At 54.1% G+C, this 22,087-nt stretch overlaps 2 protein-coding genes across 2 annotated transcripts in view; one reads left to right on the forward strand and one right to left on the reverse strand.

Annotated features, from left to right (window-relative positions):
* LOC139239453 (serine racemase-like) overlaps positions 1–22,087 on the reverse strand; it is a 140,039-nt gene that overhangs the window by 68,506 nt on the left and 49,446 nt on the right. The gene's annotated exons all lie outside the window — the stretch shown is intronic.
* On the forward strand, positions 1,829–10,922 carry LOC139239304 (potassium channel subfamily K member 1-like). The gene is given in 3 exon segments (XM_070867975.1): positions 1,829–2,159; positions 6,584–6,979; positions 10,453–10,922. Coding segments are annotated over 3 exon segments (918 nt in total). The 3' UTR covers positions 10,644–10,922.

The raw sequence follows: 22,087 nt of genomic DNA on the forward strand, positions 1-22,087 counted from the left end.
CCCCCCTCCTGATCTCTCCAACCTCCCCCCCTCTGATCTCTCCAAGCCCCCCCCCCCTCTGATCTCTCCAAGCCCCCCCCTCTGATCTCTCCAAACCCCCCCACTGATCTCTCCAACCCCCCCCCTCTGGTCTCTCCAACCCCCCCCCCCTCTGATCTCTCCAACCCCCCCCCCTCTGATCTCTCCAACCCCCCCCCCCTCTGATCTCTCCAACCCCCCCCCCTCTGATCTCTCCAACCCCCCCCCTCTGATCTCTCCAAACCCCCTGATCTCTCCAAACCCTCTGATCTCTCCAAACCCCCCCTCTGATCTCTCCAAACCCCCCTCTGATCTCTCCAAACCCCCCCTCTGATCTCTCCAAACCCCCCCTCTGATCTCTCCAAACCCCCCCTCTGATCTCTCCAACCCCCCCCTCTGATCTCTCCAAACCCCCCCCTCTGATCTCTCCAAACCCCCCCTCTGATCTCTCCAAACTCCCCCTCTGATCTTTCCAAACCCCCCCTCTGATCTCTCCAAACCCCCCCTCTGATCTCTCCAAACCCCCCCCTCTGATCTCTCCAAACCCCCCCTCTGATCTCTCCAAACCCCCCCTCTGATCTCTCCAAACCCCTCCTCTGATCTCTCCAAACCCCCCCTCTGATCTCTCCAAACCCCCCCTCTGATCTCTCCAAACCACCCCTCTGATCTCTCCAAACCCCCCTCTGATCGCTCCAAACCACCCCTCTGATCTCTCCAAGCCCCACCCCTCTGATCTCTCCAAACCCCCCCTCTGATCTCTCCAAACCCCCCCCTCTGATCTCTCCAAACCCCCCTCCTGATCTCTCCAAACCCCCCCCTCCTGATCTCTCCAAGCCCCCCCCTCTGATCTCTCCAAACCCCCCCTCCTGATCTCTCCAAGCCCCCCCCTCTGATCTCTCCAAGCTCCCCCCCGATCTCTCCAAACCCCCCCTCTGATCTCTCCAAACCCCCCCTCCTGATCTCTCCAAACCCCCCCTCTTGATCTCTCCAAGCCCCCCCCCCTCTGATCTCTCCAAGCCCCCCCCCTCTGATCTCTCCAAGCCCCCCCTCCTGATCTCTCCAAGCCCCCCCTCTGATCTCTTCAAGCTCCCCCCCTGATCTCTGCAAGCCCCCCCCCCTCTGATCTCTCCAAACTCCCCCTCCTGATCTCTCCAAACTCCCCCTCCTGATCTCTCCAAACCCCCCCTCTGATCTCTCCAAACCCCCCCTCTGATCTCTCCAACTCCCCCTCCTGATCTCTCCAAACCCCCCCCTCCTGATCTCTCCAAACCCCCCCTCCTGATCTCTCCAAGCCCCCCCCCTCTGATCTCTCCAAACCCCTCCTCTGATCTCTCCAAACCCCCCCTCTGATCTCTCCAAACTCCCCCTCCTGATCTCTCCAAACTCCCCCTCCTGATCTCTCCAAACCCCCCCTCTGATCTCTCCAAACCCCCCCTCTGATCTCTCCAAACCCCCCCTCCTGATCTCTCCAAACCCCCCCCTCTGATCTCTCCAAGCCCAAACCTTGCCCCAGATGTCTTTGACCGTGTTCCTTTGTGACGTCGCTGAGAGACGCCAGAAGAACGTGAGACTTTTTGAGAGCGAGAAACTTTTTGCCCAAAGCAGCGAGAGGACATTTTTGTTGCGAGGGAGGGGAGGGGAGGTCTCTCTCCCTCCCTTGTGGTTGGCGAGGGGACATCAGAGAGATGGGGCCAACCTTCTTCCCAATCTTCTGGACGGGTTTCACCCTAAACTTCCAAAGCCAACCCGTTTGGACCAGAAGAGAGAGAGATCTGGGCTGAGCGTGTGAGAGTTCTGTCCGCCCCCAGCCATGGCTGAGGTCCCCACCAAATGCACTGGGAGGAAGTCCCACCTCTGCAAGTTGCTGCTCTGTTACATCCTCTACATTCTCTTCGGCACCGTCGTGTTCTCTGCTCTGGAGCTGCCCTGGGAAATGCAGAAGAGGAATGATATTCAAGCGCTCAAGGCCACGTTCCTGCGGGAGCACGGCTGCCTGATGGAAGTGGAGCTGGACACCTTCCTGCGGAGGGTCCTGGAGGCCAATGCCTATGGGGTCACCCCGTTCGAAAATGACTCTGAGGATCAGAACTGGGACCTTGCCTCCTCTCTCTTCTTTGTCACTACAGTGCTTACCACCACCGGTAGGCTGTACCTCACTCACACCCTCCCTCACAACTCCCTCACTCACATCCCCTTCCTCACACCTCCCTCTCTCCCCCCTCACACCCTCCCTCCCTCACAGCTCCCTCACTCACATCCCCTTCCTCACACCTCCCTCTCTCCCTCACTCACATCCCCTTCCTCACACCTCCCTCTCTCCCTCACAACTCCCTCACTCACATCCCCTTCCTCACACCTCCCTCTCTCCCTCACTCACATCCCCTTCCTCACAACTCCCTCACTCACATCCCCTTCCTCACACCTCCCTCTCTCCCCCCTCACACCCTCCCTCCCTCACAGCTCCCTCACTCACATCCCCTTCCTCACACCTCCCTCTCTCCCTCACAACTCCCTCACTCACATCCCCTTCCTCACACCTCCCTCTCTCCCTCACAACTCCCTCACTCACATCCCCTTCCTCACACCTCCCTCTCTCCCTCACTCACATCCCCTTCCTCACAACTCCCTCACTCACATCCCCTTCCTCACACCTCCCTCTCTCACCCCTCACACCCTCCCTCCCTCACAACTCCCTCACTCACATCCCCTTCCTCACACCTCCCTCTCTCCCTCACAACTCCCTCACTCACATCCCCTTCCTCACACCTCCCTCTCTCCCTCACACCCTCCCTCCCTCACAACTCCCTCACTCACATCCCCTTCCTCACACCTCCCTCTCTCACCCCTCACACCCTCCCTCCCTCACAACTCCCTCACTCACATCCCCTTCCTCACAATTCCCTCACTCACAACTTTCTCACTCCCTCCCCTCCCTTCCTCACACCTCCCACCCTCACACCCCCTTCCTCTCTCCCTCACACCGCCCACCCTCCCTCCCTCTCTCACCCCTCCCTCCCTCACAACCCCCTCCCCCAAACACCCCTCCCCTCCCCCAAACACCCCTCCCCTCCCCCAAACACCCCTCCCCTCCCCCAAACACCCCTCCCCTCCCCCAAACACCCCTCCCTCACATCATCCCTCCCCTCCCTCACTTCCCCTCTCTCTCACACCCCCTTCCCCTCCCATCCCACCCCTCCCTCACATCTCCCCTACACCCCTCTTCCCTTCCTCCCACCCTCTCTCCCTCACCCTTCCCCTCGCTCACACCCTCTCTCCCTCACCCCCTCCCCCTCAAACCCCCTTTCCCTCACACCCCCTCCCTCTTTCCCTCACACCCCCCTCTCTCCCTCACACCCCTCTCGCTCCCTCACACCCCCCTCTCTCCCTCACACTCACACCTCCCTCTCTCTCCTTCACATCCCCTCTCTCCCTCACCCCCCCCTCTCTCCCTCACCCCTCCCCCTCTCTCCCTCACCCTCCCTCTCTCTCCCTCACCCCTCCCTCTCTCCCTCACCCCTCCCTCTCTCTCCCTCACCCCTCCCTCTCTCTCCCTCACCCCTCCCTCTCTCTCCCTCACCCCTCCCTCTCTCTCCCTCACCCCTCCCTCTCTCTCCCTCACCCCTCCCTCTCTCTCCCTCACCCCTCCCTCTCTCTCCCTCACCCCTCCCTCTCTCTCCCTCACCCCTCCCTCTCTCTCCCTCACCCCTCCCTCTCTCTCCCTTACCCCTCCCTCTCTCTCCCTCACCCCTCCCTCTCTCTCCCTCACCCCTCCCTCTCTCTCCCTCACCCCTCCCTCTCTCTCCCTCACCCCTCCCTCTCTCTCCCTCACCCCTCCCTCGCTCTCCCTCACACCCTCTACCTCACCCCTCCCTCTCTCTCCCTCACCCCTCCCTTTCACTCATCCTCCTTTTCCCTCGCTTACTCCCTCACTCTTTCATCCTCCCTCTCTACTCTCTCACCCACACTCTCTCTCCCTTAAAATCAGAGCCCGGCCGTTCAGGGTGATGTCAGGAAGCACTTCTTCACACAGAGGGCGGTGGGAATCTGGAACTCTCTCCTCCAAAAAGCTGTTGAGGTCGGGGGTCAATTGGAATGTTCAAGACTTAGATGGATAGATTTGTGTTGGATTAGTGAATTAAGGGATATGGATGAAAGGCGGGTAGATGGAGTTGAGTTACAGATCAGCCGTGATCTGAATGATTGGCAGAGCTGACCCGAGGGGCTGAATGGCCTCCTCCTGTTCGTACGTTTGCTGTGAGCACCTGATTGGCCACGGAAGACTAACCCCCTGGTGTCCCGGCCAATATTCATAGCTGAACCAATATCACGAATGATCGAGGTCTTTAAGATGATGAAGGGGTTCGATCGGGTAGAGGTAGAGAGGATGTTCCCACTTGTGGGGGAGACCAGAACAAGGGGCCATCAATATCAGACAGTCACTGATAAACCCAATGGGGGAATTCAGGAGAATCTTCTTTACCCAGAGAGCGGTGAGAATGGGGAACTCGCTGCCACAGGGAGGGGTTGAGGCGAATAGTATCGATGCATTTAAGGGGAAGCTGGATAAACACATGAGGGAGAGAGGAATAGAAAGATATGGTGATGGGGTGAGATGGAGAGGGGTGGGAGGGGACTGGTGTGGTGTATAAACCCTGGCACAGAGCGATGGGGCCCAATGGCCTGTCTGCTGTAATTAATCACATAGCAGTTTGTAGGACCTTACTAAAGGCTGATTTGAGTGCCGGGCTTACTACATTACTTGAAAAGGAAATATTTGCAGAGAAAGAGCAGGGGAGAGGGATGAATTGGTTAGCTCTTTCAAAGAGTTGCCGCAGAAACGATGGGCTGAATGGCCTCCTTCAGCCCTGTACGCTTCCAGCAGTGACGACATTTCGAAAATGCTTCACTGGCTGCAAAGCACATCTTGGTTTGTGCGATGTGGGTGTCGCTGGCAAGGCCCAGCATTTATTGCCCGTCCCTAATCGCTCCTTGAGAAGGTGGTGGTGAGCCCCCCTTCTTGAACCGCTGCAGTCCGTGTGGTGAAGGTGCTCCCACAGTGCTGTTAGGGAGGGAGTTCCAGGATTGTGACCCAGCGACGATGGAGGAACGGCCGATATATTCCCAAGTCGGGATGGTGTGTGACTGGGAGGGGAACGTGGAGGTGGTGGTGTTCCCATGCGCCTGTTGCCCTTGTCCTTCTAGGGGTTAGAGGTCGCTGGTTTGGGAGGTGCTGCCGAAGAAGCCTTGGCGAGTTGCTGCAGTGCATCTTGTAGACGGTGCACACTGCAGCCAGGGGGCGCCGGTGGTGGAGGGAGTGAGTGTTGAAGGTGGTGGGTAGTGTGCCCATCGAGCGGCCTGCTTTGTCCCGGATGGTGCCGAGCTTCTCGAGTGTTGTTGGAGCTGCAACTCATCCAGGCAAAGTGGGGAGTGTTCCATCACACTCCTGACTTGTGCCTTGTGGGATGGTGGGAAGGCTTTGGGGAGTCAGGAGGTGAGACACTCACAGAATACCCAGCCGCTCTTGTAGCCACAGTATTTATGTGGCTGGTCCAGTTAGGTTTCTGGTCAATCGAGACCCCCAGGATGTTGATGGTGGGGGATTCGTTAAAAGTCATGATGTTGGTGAAAGGCACGAGTCCCTCCTTAACTGTTGCCTCTATTCCTGGGATGGGGGGATTGTCCTATGAGGAGAGATTGAGTAGAGTGGGCCGCTATTCTCTAGAGTTTAGAAGAATGAGAGGTGATCTCATTGAAACACACAAAATTCGTACAGGGCTTGGCAGGGTAGATGCAGGGAGGGTGTTTCCCCCGGGCTGTGGGAGTCTAGAACCAGGGCTCACGGTCTCAGAATAAGGGGTCAGCCATTTAGGACTGAGATGAGGAGAAACTTCTTCTTCTCTTCTTCTCAGGCAGTGCCCCCGAGTCGAGGATGACTTGCGTCCACACTAACATGAGTTCTCAGGTGACCGATGGGTCCAATGCGGAACCCACAGCCTCGGTCACAGGCGGTGTCTGGGGCAGACGGTGATTGGAGGGACGGGTGGGTGGGTGAGGGGGCCTGAGTTTGTCGAGCGCTCCTTCCGCGTGCTTGCGCTGGGCTTCCGCGTGCTGCCGGCGAAGAGTCTCGAGGTGCTCGGCACCCTCCCGGATGTTCCTCCTCCACTTTGTGCGGTCTCGGGCCGGGGGTTCCCCAGGTGTCGGTGGGGATGTTACAAGGAAGCTTTGAGGGTGTCCTTGAAGCGTTTTCTCTGCCCACCTGGGGGCTCGCCTCCCGTGTCGGAGCTCGGTGCAGAGCGCCTGTTTCGTGAGCCGAGTATCGGGCGTGCGGCCTAACAAAGAGGGGGGGTGAATCTCTGGCAATCGCTGCCCCAGAGGGCTGTGGCGGCCCAGTTGGTGAGTATATTCAAGGCGGAGCTCGCTAGATTTTTCAGGAATCCAGGGACGGTGCGGGAAAGTGGAGTTGAGATGGATGATCAGCCGTGATCTTATTGAATGGCGGAGCAGGCTCGAGGGGCCGAATGGCCAACTCCTCCTCCTAATTCTGTTGTTCTTCCATTGGCTCTAGGTTATGGACACACTGTTCCTCTTTCCGACGGAGGAAAGGCTTTCTGCATCGCCTATTCGGTGCTGGGAATCCCCATCACCTTGCTGCTCCTCACCTGCCTCGTGCAGCACCTGATGATCTATGTTCACTGGGCACCCATCGCCTATATCCACACCCGCTGGGGCCTCTCCATACAGCTGGTTGCCCGCTTGCACGCGCTGGTCATGGGCCTTGTCGTGGTCAGCTTCTTCTTCCTGATCCCGGCCGCCGCTTTCATGTCACTGGAGGACCACTGGGACTATGTGCAGTCCCTTTACTTCTGCTTCATCTCCCTCAGCACCATCGGCCTGGGGGATTACTTCCCGGGCAAGACCCAGTGCCCCAGCCTTCGACACCTCTACAAGATCGGAATCGCCTGTGAGTCTTCCCGCCGCGCCCAGTTAAGGTCCCCTCTCGCCTCTCAGTTTTAAAGATAGTCCTGTCTTGTGCCTCACTTGAGTCAAAAGGTCGAGGGTTCGAGTCCCCACTCCAGAGACTTGAGCCTGTGAACCAGGCTGAGACTCCCGGTGCCAGTACTGAGGGAGCGCCGTACTGCGCTGTCGGAGGGACGGTACTGAGGGAGTGCCGTACTGCGCTGTCGGAGGGGCAGTACTGAGGGAGCGCCGCACTGTCGGAGGGGCAGTGCTGAGGGAGCGCCGTACTGCGCTGTCGGAGGGGCAGTACTGAGGGAGCGCCGTACTGCGCTGTCGGAGGGGCAGTACTGAGGGAGCGCCGCACTGTCGGAGGGGCAGTGCTGAGGGAGCGCCGTACTGTCGGAGGGGCAGTACTGAGGGAGCGCCGCACTGTCGGAGGGACAGTACTGAGGGAGCACCACACTGTCGGAGGGGCGGTACTGAGGGAGCGCCGCACTGTCGGAGGGGCAGTGCTGAGGGAGCGCCGTACTGTCGGAGGGGCAGTACTGAGGGAGCGCCGCACTGTCGGAGGGACAGTACTGAGGGAGCGCCGCACTGTCGGAGGGGCAGTACTGAGGGAGCGCCGCACTGTCGGAGGGACAGTACTGAGGGAGCGCCGCACTATCGGAGGGGCAGTACTGAGGGAGCGCCGCACTGTCGGAGGGGCAGTACTGAGGGAGCGCCGCACTGTCGGAGGGACAGTACTGAGGGAGCGCCGCACTATCGGAGGGGCAGTACTGAGGGAGCGCCGCACTGTCGGAGGGGCGGTACTGAGGGAGCGCCGCACTGTCGGAGGGGCAGTACTGAGGGAGCGCCGCACTGTCGGAGGGGCAGTACTGAGGGAGCGCCGCACTGTCGGAGGGGCAGTACTGAGGGAGCGCCGCACTGTCGGAGGGGCAGTACTGAGGGAGCGCCGCACTGTCGGAGGGGCAGTACTGAGGGAGCGCCGCACTGTCGGAGGGGCGGTACTGATTCCCGAAACTGGACAGTCTGGAAGGAACCTAAAAGTAGCCTTTTGACTTATTGGGCAGGGATTGTGGATGCACTGGTTGTAATTTACCAAAATTCCCTGGATTCTGGGGAGGTCCCAGCAGATCGGAAAACTGCAAATGTAACACCCCTATTTAAAAAAGGAAGCAGATAAAAAGCAGGAAACTATAGACCAGTTAGCCTAACATCTGTGGTTGGGAAAATGTTGGAGTCCATTATTAAAGAAGCAGTAGCAGGACATTTGGAAAAGCAAAATTCAGTCAGGTGGAGTCAGCACGGATTTATGAAGGGGAAGTCATGTTTGACAAATTTGCTGGTGTTCTTTGAGGATGTAACGAACAGGGTGGATAAAGGGGAACCAGTGGATGTGTATTTGGATTTCCAGAAGGTGTTTGACAAGGTGCCACATAAAAGGTTAATGCACAAGATAAAAGATCATGGTGTTGGGGGTAATATATTAGCATGGATCGGGGATTGGCTAACTAACAGAGAACAGAGAGTCGGGATAAATGGTTCATTCTCTGGTTGGCAACCAGTAACTAGTGGGGTGCCGCAGGGATCAGTGCTGGGAGCCTAACTATTTACAATCTATATTAATGACTTGCAAGAAGGGACTGAGTGTAACGTAGCCAAGTTTGCTGACGATACAAAGATGGGAGGAAAAGCAATGTGTGAGGAGGGCACACAAAATCTGCAAAAGGACATAGACAGGCTAAGTGAGTGTTTGATGGCACAGTGTAGAGGGAGCTTTACTCTGTATCTAACCCCGTGCTGTACCAGCCCTGGGAGTGTTTGATGGGACAGTGTAGAGAGAGCTTTACTCTGTATCTAACCCCGTGCTGTACCAGCCCTGGGAGTGTTTGATGGGACAGTGTAGAGGGAGCTTTACTCTGTATCTAACCCCCTGTACCTGCCCTGGGAGTGTTTGATGGGACAGTGTAGAGGGAGCTTTACTCTGTATCTAACCCCGTGCTGTACCTGCCCTGGGAGTGTTTGATAGGACAGTGTAGAGGGAGCTTTACTTTGTATCTAACCCTGTGCTGTACCTGCCCTGGGAGTGTTTGATGGGACAGTGTAGAGGGAGCTTTACTCTCTATCTGACCCCGTGCCGTACCTGCCCTGGGAGTGTTTGATGGGACAGTGTAGAGGGAGCTTTATTCTGTATCTAACCCTGTGCTGTACCTGCCCTGGGAGTGTGTGATGGGACAGTGTAGAGGGAGCTTTACTCTATATCTAACCCCCTGTACATGCCCTGGGAGTGTTTGATGGGACAGTGTAGAGGGAGCTTTACTCTATATCTAACCCCCTGTACCTGCCTTGGGAGTGTTTGATGGGACAGTGTAGAGGGAGCTTTACTCTGTATCTAACCCCCTGTACCTGCCCTGGGAGTGTGTGATGGGGACAGTGTAGAGGGAGCTTTACTCTGTATCTAACCCCGTGCTGTACCTGCCCTGGGAGTGTGTGATGGGGACAGTGTAGAGGGAGCTTTACTCTGTATCTAACCCCGTGCTGTACCTGCCCTGGGAGTGTTTGATGGGGACAGTGTAGAGGGAGCTTTACTCTGTATCTAACCCCGTGCTGTACCTGCCCTGGGAGTGTGTGATGGGGACAGTGTAGAGGGAGCTTTACTCTGTATCCAACCCTGTGCTGTACCTGCCCTGGGAGTGTTTGATGAGACAATGTAGAGGGAGCTTTACTCTGTATCTAACCCCGTGCTGTACCTGCCCTGGGAGTGTTTGATGGGACAGTGTAGAGGGAGCTTTACTCTGTATCTAACCCCCTGTACCTGCCCTGGGAGTGTTTGATGGGACAGTGTAGAGGGAGCTTTACTCTGTATCTAACCCCGTGCTGTACCTGCCCTGAGAGTGTTTGATGGGACAGTGTAGAGGGAGCTTTACTCTGTATCTAACCCCCTGTACCTGCCCTGGGAGTGTTTGATGGGACAGTATAGAGGGAGGTTTACTCTGTATCTAACCCCCTGTACCTACTGTGGGAGTGTTTGATAGGACAGTATATAGGAAGCTTTACTCTGTATCTAACCCCGTGCTGTACCAGCCCTGGGAGTGTTTGATGTGACAGTGTAGAGGGAGCTTTACTCTGTATCTAACCCCCTGTACCTGCCCTGGGAGTGTTTGATGGTACAGTGTAGAATAAGCTTTACTCTGTATCTAACCCCGTGCTGTACCTACTGTGGGAGTGTTTGATGGGACAGTGTAGAATAAGCTTTACTCTGTATCTAACCCCGTGCTGTACCTACTGTGGGAGTGTTTGATGGGACAGTGTAGAGGGAGCTTTACTCTGTATCTAACCCCGTGCTGTACCTGCCCTGGGAGTGTTTGATGGGACAGTGTAGAGGGAGCTTTACTCTGTATCTAACCCTGTGCCCGGGGCTGTGGTTGATCAGTCTTGACTCTGCCCAACCAACTGTGTGCATTTTCCCCTGAGCAGGCTACCTGATGATCGGACTGATCGCCCTGCTGGTGGTGCTCGAGACCTTCTACCAACTCCAGGAGCTGAAGCATTTCCTGAAGCTCTTCGCCGCCCAGGTGGACGAGAAGGACTAGCTAGGCCTCGCGCAGGAGGAGGCCATCTCCACCACGAACAAAGCCGCCACGGGGCTGCCTCGATGGCGAGGATGACAAAGGGGGCGGCGGCGAGGGGCTTGAACAATGGCGCCCGACCCAGACCCTCCCTGGGCAAGCAGTCGGACTGTTCCATTGTGTCTTTTCCCCAACTCCCCCAAACCCTCACCCCTGTGGCAAAGCGTGCAATTGGCGACCGCAATGGGCCTGCTAGGCCCTCCCGATCGTGCCCGAGTTTCCGTCCATCGGGACCATGCCTCGTACCCGCGAGCCCTGTTATTTTTCTGCCTGCTGGGCCTTGTCTGAATTTGTTCACCACCGTTTCTCAAACACACAAATCTACAGTCTTTTTTAAAAATCAAAATTGTATGAAAATATATATATATATATAAATAATTATAATTACCACCTTTTGCTCTACTCTCCTCTCCTGATAGATTCGTTATTGATGGGACCTCCATTGCCGATGGGACCAACTGTATCTGTACTGATGTTAATCCAGCTCCCTCACACTGTCACTCAGTAACCCCTCTCCCCCAGCGCCCTGTGTTACTGACTGTATCTGTACTGATGTTAATCCAGCTCCCTCACACTGTCACTCAGTAACCCCTCTCCCCCAGCACCCTGTGTTACTGACTGTATCTGTACTGATGTTAATCCAGCTCCCTCACACTGTCACTCAGTAACCCCTCTCCCCCAGCGCCCTGTGTTACTGACTGTATCTGTACTGATGTTAATCCAGCTCCCTCACACTGTCACTCAGTAACCCCTCTCCCCCAGCACCCTGTGTTACTGACTGTATCTGTACTGATGATAATCCAGCTCCCTCACACTGTCACTCAGTAACCCCTCTCCCCCAGCACCCTGTGTTACTGACTGTATCTGTACTGATGTTAATCCAGCTCCCTCACACTGTCACTCAGTAACTCCTCTCCCCCAGCACCCTGTGTTACTGACTGTATCTGTACTGATGTTAATCCAGCTCCCTCACACTGTCACTCAGTAACCCCTCTCCCCCAGCGCCCTGTGTTACTGACTGTATCTGTACTGATGTTAATCCAGCTCCCTCACACTGTCACTCAGTAACCCCTCTCCCCCAGCGCCCTGTGTTACTGACTGTATCTGTACTGATGTTAATCCAGCTCCCTCACACTGTCACTCAGTAACCCCTCTCCCCCAGCGCCCTGTGTTACTGACTGTATCTCTACTGATGTTAATCCAGCTCCCTCACACGGTCACTCAGTAACCCCTCTCCCCCAGCGCCCTGTGTTACTGACTGTATCTGTACTGATGTTAATCCAGCTCCCTCACACTGTCACTCAGTAACCCCTCTCCCCCAGCACCCTGTGTTACTGACTATCTGTACTGATGTTAATCCAGCTCCCTCACACTGTCACTCAGTAACCCCTCTCCCCCAGCACCCTGTGTTACTGACTATCTATACTGATGTTAATCCAGCTCCCTCACACTGTCACTCAGTAACCCCTCTCCCCCAGCACCCTGTGTTACTAACTGTATCTGTACTGATGTTAATCCAGCTCCCTCACACTGTCACTCAGTAACCCCTCTCCCCCAGCGCCCTGTGTTACTGACTGTATCTGTACTGATGTTAATCCAGCTCCCTCACATTGTCACTCAGTAACCCCTCTCCCCCAGCACCCTGTGTTACTGACTGTATCTATACTGATGTTAATCCAGCTCCCTCACACTGTCACTCATTAACCCCTCTCCCCCAGCACCCTGTGTTACTGACTGTATCTGTACTGATGTTAATCCAGCTCCCTCACACTGTCACTCAGTAACCCCTCTCCCCCAGCACCCTGTGTCACTGACTGTATCTGTACTGATGTTAATCCAGCTCCCTCACACTGTCACTCAGTAACCCCTCTCCCCCAGCGCCCTGTGTTACTAACTGTATCTATACTGATGTTAATCCAGCTCCCTCACACTGTCACTCATTAACCCCTCTCCCCCAGCACCCTGTGTTACTGACTGTATCTGTACTGATGTTAATCCAGCTCCCTCACACTGTCACTCAGTAACCCCTCTCCCCCAGCACCCTGTGTCACTGACTGTATCTGTACTGATGTTAATCCAGCTCCCTCACACTGTCACTCAGTAACCCCTCTCCCCCAGCGCCCTGTGTTACTAACTGTATCTGTACTGATGTTAATCCAGCTCCCTCACACTGTCACTCATTAACCCCTCTCCCCCAGCGCCCTGTGTTACTAACTGTATCTGTACTGATGTTAATCCAGCTCCCTCACACTGTCACTCATTAACCCCTCTCCCCCAGCACCCTGTGTCACTGACTGTATCTGTACTGATGTTAATCCAGCTCCCTCACACTGTCACTCAGTAACCCCTCTCCCCCAGCGCCCTGTGTTACTAACTGTATCTGTACTGATGTTAATCCAGCTCCCTCACACTGTCACTCAGTAACCCCTCTCCCCCAGCACCCTGTGTTACTGACTGTATCTGTACTGATGTTAATCCAGCTCCCTCACACTGTCACTCAGTAACCCCTCTCCCCCAGCGCCCTGTGTTACTGACTGTATCTGTACTGATGTTAATCCAGCTCCCTCACACTGTCACTCAGTAACCCCTCTCCCCCAGCGCCCTGTGTTACTAACTGTATCTGTACTGATGTTAATCCAGCTCCCTCACACTGTCACTCAGTAACTCCTCTCCCCCAGCACCCTGTGTTACTGACTGTATCTGTACTGATGTTAATCCAGCTCCCTCACACTGTCACTCAGTAACCCCTCTCCCCCAGCGCCCTGTGTTACTGACTGTATCTCTACTGATGTTAATCCAGCTCCCTCACACTGTCACTCAGTAACCCCTCTCCCCCAGCACCCTGTGTTACTGACTGTATCTCTACTGATGTTAATCCAGCTCCCTCACACTGTCACTCAGTAACCCCTCTCCCCCAGCACCCTGTGTTACTGACTGTATCTCTACTGATGTTAATCCAGCTCCCTCACACTGTCACTCAGTAACCCCTCTCCCCCAGCACCCTGTGTTACTGACTGTATCTGTACTGATGTTAATCCAGCTCCCTCACACTGTCACTCAGTAACCCCATTCTCCCAGCGCCCTGTGTTACTGACTGTATCACATTGTCGGGCACAGTGAAAAATGCACATGGACGTCATCAGCAACCACTGTGGGGAAAAAAAGGGGTCAGATGGAATCCGCACGCGAAACATCTGCATTTTGGGGTGTTGTGCCTTTAAGAGGAGCACAGTTTGTCAGAATTACTCCTCACCAATTGTGGTAATGAGACTCAGGCCCGCTGTCTTGGAATGGTGATGGAACGCTTTCTAATTGAGCCCTTCCACTCTCTCTCAGAAGCACAATCTATAGGTCGCTGCACTCCCTGCGGCTCAGTGGGTAACACACTCGCCTCTGGCTTAGACGGTTGTGGGTTCAAGTCCCACTCCAGAGACTTGAGCACGAAAATCTAGGGTGACACTCCAGTGCAGTGTTGAGGGAGCGCCGCACTGTCGGAGGGGCAGTACTGAGGGAGTGCCGCACTGTCGGAGGGGCAGTACTGAGGGAGCGCCGCACTGTCGGAGGGGCAGTACTGAGGGAGTGCCGCACTGTCGGAGGGGCGGTACTGAGGGAGCGCCGCATTGTCGGAGGGGCAGTACTGAGGGAGCGCCGCATTGTCGGAGGGGCAGTACTGAGTGAGCGCCGCATTGTCGGAGGGGCAGTACTGAGGGAGCGCCGCACTGTCGGAGGGGCAGTACTGAGGGAGCGCCGCACTGTCGGAGGGGCAGTACTGAGGGAGCGCCGCACTGTCGGAGGGGCAGTACTGAGGGAGCGCCGCATTGTCGGAGGGGCAGTACTGAGTGAGCGCCGCATTGTCGGAGGGGCAGTACTGAGGGAGCGCCGCACTGTCGGAGGGACAGTACTGAGGGAGTGCCGCACTGTCGGAGGGGCGTTACTGAGTGAGCGCCGCACTGTCGGAGGGGCGGTACTGAGGGAGCGCCGCACTGTCGGAGGGACAGTACTGAGGGAGTGCCGCACTGTCGGAGGGGCGTTACTGAGTGAGCGCCGCACTGTCGGAGGGGCAGTACTGAGGGAGCGCCGCACTGTCGGAGGGGCAGCACTGAGTGAGCGCCGCACTGTCGGAGGGGCAGTACTGAGGGAGCGCCGCACTGTCGGAGGGGCAGTACTGAGGGAGCGCCGCACTGTCGGAGGTGCCGTCTTTCGGATGAGACGTTAAACCCGTCTGCCCTCTCGGGTGGACATAAAATAACTATTGGAAGAAGAGTAGGGGAGTTATCCTGGGGCCAATATTTATCCCTCAATCAACATCACTAAAAAACAGATGATCTGTGTCATTATCATATTGCTGTGTGTGGGAGCTTGCTGTGCGCAAATTGGCTGCCATATTCCCACATTACAACAGTGACTACACTCCAAAAGTACTTCATTGGCTGTAAAGCGCTTTGGGACGTCCGGTGGACGTGAAAGGCGCTATATAAATGCAAGTCTTTCTTTCTCCCTCGCACCAGAGCCATCCCTCTTCAACCATGAAGACGGCGGGGATTAAGCAGAGGAGATCTTAACAGTGTAACTATGCAGGGCTACGGGGAAAGAGCGGGGGAGGGTGGGACTAATGGGATCGCTCTTTCAAAGAGCTGGCACAGGCACGATGGGCCGAATGGCCTCCTCCTGTGCTGTCTCGTTCTATCTTCTTATAACATCTTCAATCTTCTTTCACTTGTAACGCCCTCCCGATTTAGTCCTAGTTAATCTCTTTTTAGCGGAATAGCACATTCCCCAGATTACCCCTCTCCCCACACAGGGCCTCATTTTACAAGAGAGCATAAGAAATAGGAGCAGGAGTCGGCCATTCGGCCCCTCGAGCCTGCTCCGCCATTTAATACGATCATGGCCGATCTGATCACGGATTCAACTCCACTTCCCCGCCCGCTCCCCATAATTGCCCGATAACTCCCCTTTATTGCAAAGGGGATGGAGTATAAAAGCAGGGAAGCCTTGCTACAGTTATACAGGGTATTGGTGAGGCCACACCTGGAGTACTGCGTGCAGTTCTAGTTTCCATATTTACGAAAGGATACACTTGCTTTGGAGGCAGTTCAGAGAAGGTTCACTCGGTTGACTCCGGAGATGAGCGGGTTGACTTACGAGGAAAGGTTGATCTTAGCGAAATGTATAAGATTATGAGGGGGCTCGACAAGGTGGATGCAGAGAGGATGTTTCCACTGATGGGGGAGACTAGAACTAGGGGGCATGATCTTAGAATAAGGGGCCGCCCATTTAAAACTGAGATGAGGAGGAATTTCTTCTCTCAGAGGGTTGTAAATCTGTGGAATTCGCTGCCTCAGAGAGCTGTGGAAGCTGGGACATTGAATATATTTAAGACAGAAATAGACAGTTTCTTAAACGATAAGGGAAGGGGTTATGGGGAGCGGGCAGGGAAGTGGAGCTGAGTCCATGATCAGATCAGCCATGATCTTATTAAATGGCGGAGCAGGCTCGAGGGGCCCTATGGCCTCCTGCTCCTATTTCTTATGTTCTTATGTAATCTCGGGATTGCTACCAGTGCCACGTGCTAGTCAGATTAGGAATCGCAGGATAGCGCAGATGAATAGGTGGCTTGAGCAATGGTGCAGCAGGGAGGGATTCAAATTCCTGGGGCATTGGAACCGGTTCTGGGGGAGATGGGACCAGTACAAACCGGACGGTCTGCACCTGGGCAGGACTGGAACCAATGTCCTAGGGGGAGTGTTTGCGAGTGCTGTTGGGGAGGAGTTAAACTAATATGGCAGGGGGATGGGAACCAATGCAGGGAGACAGAGGGAAACAAAAAGGAGGCAAAAGCAAAAGACAGAAAGGAGATGAGTAAAAGTGGAGGGCAGAGAAACCCAAGGCAAAGAACAAAATGGGCCATTGTACAGCAAAATTCTAAAAGGACAAAGGGTGTTAAAAAAACAAGCCTGAAGGCTTTGTGTCTTAATGCAAGGAGTATCCGCAATAAGGTGGATGAATTAACTGTGCAAATAGATGTTAACAAATATGATGTGATTGGGATTACGGAGACGTGGCTCCAGGATGATCAGGGCTGGGTATTCAACATTCAGGAAGGATAGAATAAAAGGAAAAGGAGGTGGGGTAGCATTGCTGATTAAGGCAATAGTTAGGAAGGACATTAGCTTGGATGATGTAGAATCTATATGGGTAGAGCTGCAGAACACCAAAGGGCAAAAAACGTTAGTGGGAGTTGTGTACAGACCTCCAAACAGTAGTAGTGATGTTGGGGAGGGCATCAAACAGGAAATTAGGGGTGCATGCAATAAAGGTGCAGCAGTTATAATGGGTGACTTTAATATGCACATAGATTGGGCTAACCAAACTGGAAGCAATACGGTGGAGGAGGATTTCCTGGAGTGCATAAGGGATGGTTTTTTAGACCAATATGTCGAGGAACCAACTAGGGGGGAGGCCATCTTAGACTGGGTGTTGTGTAATGAGAGAGGATTAATTAGCAATCTCGTTGTGCGAGGCCCCTTGGGGAAGAGTGACCATAATATGGTGGAATTCTGCATTAGGATGGAGAATGAAACAGTTAATTCAGAGACCATGGTTCAGAACTTAAAGAAGGCTAACTTTGAAGGTATGAGGCGTGAATTGGCTAGGATAGATTGGCGAATGATACTTAAGGGGTTGACTGTGGATGGGCAATGGCAGACATTTAGAGACCGAATGGATGAACTACAGCAATTGTACATCCCTGTCTGGCGTAAAAATAAAAAAGGGAAGGTGGCTCAACCGTGACTATCAAGGGAAATCAGGGATAGTATTAAAGCCAAGGAAGTGGCATACAAATTGGCCAGAAATAGCAGCGAACCCGGGGACTGGGAGAAATTTAGAACTCAGCAGTGGAGGACAAAGGGTTTGATTAGGGCAGGGAAAATGGAGTACGAGAAGAAGCTTGCAGGGAACATTAAGACGGATTGCAAAAGTTTCTATAGATATGTAAAGAGAAAAAGGTTAGTAAAGACAAATGTAGGTTCCCTTCAGTCAGAATCAGGGGAAGTCATAACGGGGAACAAAGAAATGGCGGACCAATTGAACAAGTACTTTGGTTCGGTATTCACTAAGGAGGACACAAACAACCTTCCGGATATAAAAGGGGTCAGAGGGTCTAGTAAGGAGGAGGAACTGAGGGAAATCTTTATTAGTCGGGAAATTGTGTTGGGGAAATTGATGGAATTGAAGGCCGATAAATCCCCAGGGCCTGATGGACTGCATCCCAGAGTACTTAAGGAGGTGGCCTTGGAAATAGCGGATGCATTGACAGTCATTTTCCAACATTCCATTGACTCTGGATCAGTTCCTATGGAGTGGAGGGTAGCCAATGTAACCCCACTTTTTAAAAAAGGAGGGAGAGAGAAAACGGAATTATAGACCGATCAGCCTGACCTCAGTAGTGGGTAAAATGATGGAATCAATTATTAAGGATGTCATAGCAGTGCATTTGGAAAGAGGTGACATGATAGGTCCAAGTCAGCATGGATTTGTGAAAGGGAAATCATGCTTGACAAATCTTCTGGAATTTTTTGAGGATGTTTCCAGTAGAGTGGACAAGGGAGAACCAGTTGATGTGGTATATTTGGACTTTCAGAAGGCTTTCAACAAGGTCCCACACAGGAGATTAATGTGCAAAGTTAAAGCACATGGGATTGGGGGTAGTGTGCTGACATGGATTGAGAACTGGGTGTCAGACAGGAAGCAAAGAGTAGGAGTAAATGGGGACTTTTCAGAATGGCAGACAGTGACTAGTGGGGTACCGCAAGGTTCTGTGCTGGGGCCCCAGCTGTTTACACTGTACATTAATGATTTAGACGAGGGGATTAAATGTAGTATCTCCAAATTTGCGGATGACACTAAGTTGGGTGGCAGTGTGAGCTGCGAGGAGGATGCTATGAGGCTGCAGAGTGACTTGGATAGGTTAGGTGAGTGGACAAATGCATGGCAGATGAAGTATAATGTGATAAATGTGAGGTTATCCACTTTGGTGGTAAAAACAGAGAGACAGACTATTATCTGAATGGTGACAGATTAGGAAACGGGGAGGTGCAAAGAGACCTGGGTGTCATGGTACATCAGTCATTGAAGGTTGGCATGCAGGTACAGCAGGCGGTTAAGAAAGCAAATGGCATGTTGGCCTTCTTAGCGAGGGGATTTGAGTACAAGGGAGGTGTTACTACAATTGTACAGGGCCTTGGTGAGGCCACACCTGGAGTATTGTGTACAGTTTTGGTCTCCTAACCTGAGGAAGGACATTCTTGCTATTGAGGGAGTGCAGCAAAGGTTCACCAGACTGATTCCCGGGATGGCGGGACTGACCTATCAAGAAAGACTGGATCAACTGGGCTTGTATTCACTGGAGTTCAGAAGAATGAGAGGGGACCTCATAGAAACGTTTAAAATTCTGACGGGGTTAGACAGGTTAGATGCAGGAAGAATGTTCCCGATGTTGGGGAAGTCCAGAACCAGGGGTCACAGTCTAAGGATAAGGGGTAAGCCATTTAGGACCGAGATGAGGAGAAACTTCTTCACCCAGAGAGTGGTGAACCTGTGGAATTCTCTACCACAGAAAGTTGTTGAGGCCAATTCACTAAATATATTCAAAAAGGAGTTAGATGAAGTCCTTACTACTAGGGGGATCAAGGGGTATGGCGAGAAAGCAGGAATGGGGTACTGAAGTTGCATGTTCAGCCATGAACTCATTGAATGGCGGTGCAGGCTCGAAGGGCCGAATGGCCTACTCCTGCACCCATTTTCTATGTTTCTATGTTTCTATTGTTATAATCCTTCACTCCCTTATCGTTGAAGAATCTGTCTATCCCCGCCTTAGATATATTCAATGACCCAGCCTCCACAGCACTCCGGGGCAGGGAATTCCACAGATTTACAACCCTCTGAGAGAAGAAATTCCTCCTCATTTCTTACTTAAATGTGCGTTCCCCCTTATTCTGAGGCTATTCCCCCTTCGTTCGAGATTCTAGAGGGAGGTGGCGGGAATCCCTGTTGCCGGGCCTCTGCCAAACCTTCCGCCAGGGGCGTTGCCTGGCAACAACCTTCCTGTGACCTTTGACTCCCTGTGGGACGGCACCTCTTGGGCCTAGCCTGGGCACGGGTTGGAGCCTTTGGTTTAGAGGGTGTTAATTTGACCCCTTTTTATGCCACTGTGTGATCTCCTGCTCCAGACTTCCACCCGCTGGCGAGTTTTAGCATCAAACCGAGGGTTTGAGGTATAATCTTTTGAAAGGAGCGGAGCGGGAGGTGCGTGTAAGAGTCTAATATTCCAAACTTCTGCTAATTGACTCCATCAACCTAATTGTGGGTTAGTGAGAGGTCAACCAGCTTCTCATTATCCTGGTATTAACTTGTCATAGATTGCTCTCGAGATAAACACCTCCACCACCCATCCCCCCATGGGTTACCGTGGTGATAATGCCAAACCAGGTAAAGAAAGACTTGCATTTCTTTAGCCCCTTTCACGACCTCAGGATGTCCCAAAGCGCTTTACAGCCAATGAAGTACTTTCGATGTGTAGTCACTAGTGCGATGTAGGAAACACTACAGCCAATTTACCCGAGAGGGCAGACGGGGCCTCGGTTTAACGTCTCATCGGAAAGACGGCACCTCTGACAGTGCGGCACTCCCTCAGTACTGCCCCTCCGACAGTGCGGCGCTCCCTCAGTACTGCACCTCTGACAGTGCAGCACTCCCTCAGTACTGCCCCTCCGACAGTGCGGCGCTCCCTCAGTACCGCCCCTTCGACAGTGCGGCGCTCCCTCAGTACCGCCCCTCCGACAGTGCGGCGCTCCCTCAGTACCGCCCCTCCGACAGTGCGGTGCTCCCTCAGTACCGCCTCTCCGACAGTGCGGCGCTCCCTCAGTACCGCCCCTCCGACAGTGCGGTGCTCCCTCAGTACTGCCCCTCCGACAGTGCGGTGCTCCCTCAGTACCGCCTCTCCGATAGTGTGGCACTCCCTCAGTACCGCCCCTCCGACAGTGCGGCGCTCCCTCAGTCCTGCACCTCCGACAGTGCAGCGCTCCCTCAGTCCTGCCCCTCCGACAGTGCGGCGCTCCCTCAGTACTGCCCCTCCGACAGTGCGGTGCTCCCTCAGTACTGCCCCTCCGACAGTGCGGCGCTCCCTCAGTCCTGCACCTCCGACAGTGCGGCGCTCCCTCAGTCCTGCACCTCCGACAGTGCGGCGCTCCCTCAGTACTACACTGGGAGTGTCGGCCTGGATTAAGGGCTCAGGTCTCTGGAGTGGGGCTCGAACCCACAACCTTCTCACTCAGAGGGGAGAGTGACACCCATTGAGCCACGGGGCGCCGTCTTTCGGATGAGACGTTAAACCGAGGCCCCGTCTGCCCTGTCGGGTGGACGTAAAAGATCCCGGGGCCACTATTGGATGAAGAGCAGGGGGCAATATTTATCCCTCGACCAACATCACTGAAAACAAATGATCTGATGATTGTCACATTGCTGTTTGTGGGAGCTTGCTGTGCGAAGATTGGCTGCCGCGTTTGCTACATAACAGCAGTGACCACACTTCGAAAAACAGTGCTACACTGGCTGCAAAATGCTTTGGAACACCCAGGGGTTGTGACAGGCGCTGTATAAGTGCAAGGTCTTTCTTCCCTGACCAGTGTCGGAGCCTTCTGCTTGCATGGCTGGAAGGACGTAAGAATTAGGAGCAGGAGTCGGCCATTCGGCCCCTCGAGCCTGCTCCGCCATTCAATGCGATCATGGCTGATCTGATCTTGGCCTCAACTCCACTTCCCTGCCCGCTCCCCCTAACCCTTCACTCCCTTATCGTTCAAAAATCTGTCAATCTCCACCTTAAATATATTCAATGACCCAGCCTCCACAGCTCTCTGGGGCAGAGAATTCCACAGATTCACCAACCTCTGAGAGAAGGAATTCCTCCTCATCTCCGTCCTAAACGGCCGAGCCCTTATCCTGAGACTGTGTGACCCCTGGTTCTAGACTCCCCAGCCCCGGGGGGGAAACACCCTCCCTGCATCTACCGTGTCCAGCCCCCTCAGGATCTGGCATGTTTCAATGAGATCACCTCTCATTCTCCTATACTCCAGAGAGTATCGGCCCCGATCGACACAATCTCTCATCAGATTTGGGGGCCTGGCCTTCGAACACTCTTTTCCTCAGGCGGCCGAAGGCTGCGCTGGGAGGCGGTGTTGGACCTCGTCGCCAATGTCGGCTCTTGTGGATAAGAGGCTCCCGAGGTCTGGGAAATGGCCCACGTTGTCCAGGGCCGCGCCGGGGACACAGTCGACGTATTTACTGAAGCGTACGAGAGCATGGGCCTTACGCTAAACATCCGTAAGACAAAGGCCCTCCACCAGCCTGTCCTCACCACACAGCGCTGCCCTCCCAGTCATCAAGATCCTCATTTTAAGAGTGGAAGTAAGTCTTCCTCGATT

The sequence above is a fragment of the Pristiophorus japonicus genome, chromosome 27, assembly GCF_044704955.1.
Source record: "Pristiophorus japonicus isolate sPriJap1 chromosome 27, sPriJap1.hap1, whole genome shotgun sequence".
Classification (NCBI taxonomy): Eukaryota; Metazoa; Chordata; class Chondrichthyes; family Pristiophoridae; genus Pristiophorus; species Pristiophorus japonicus.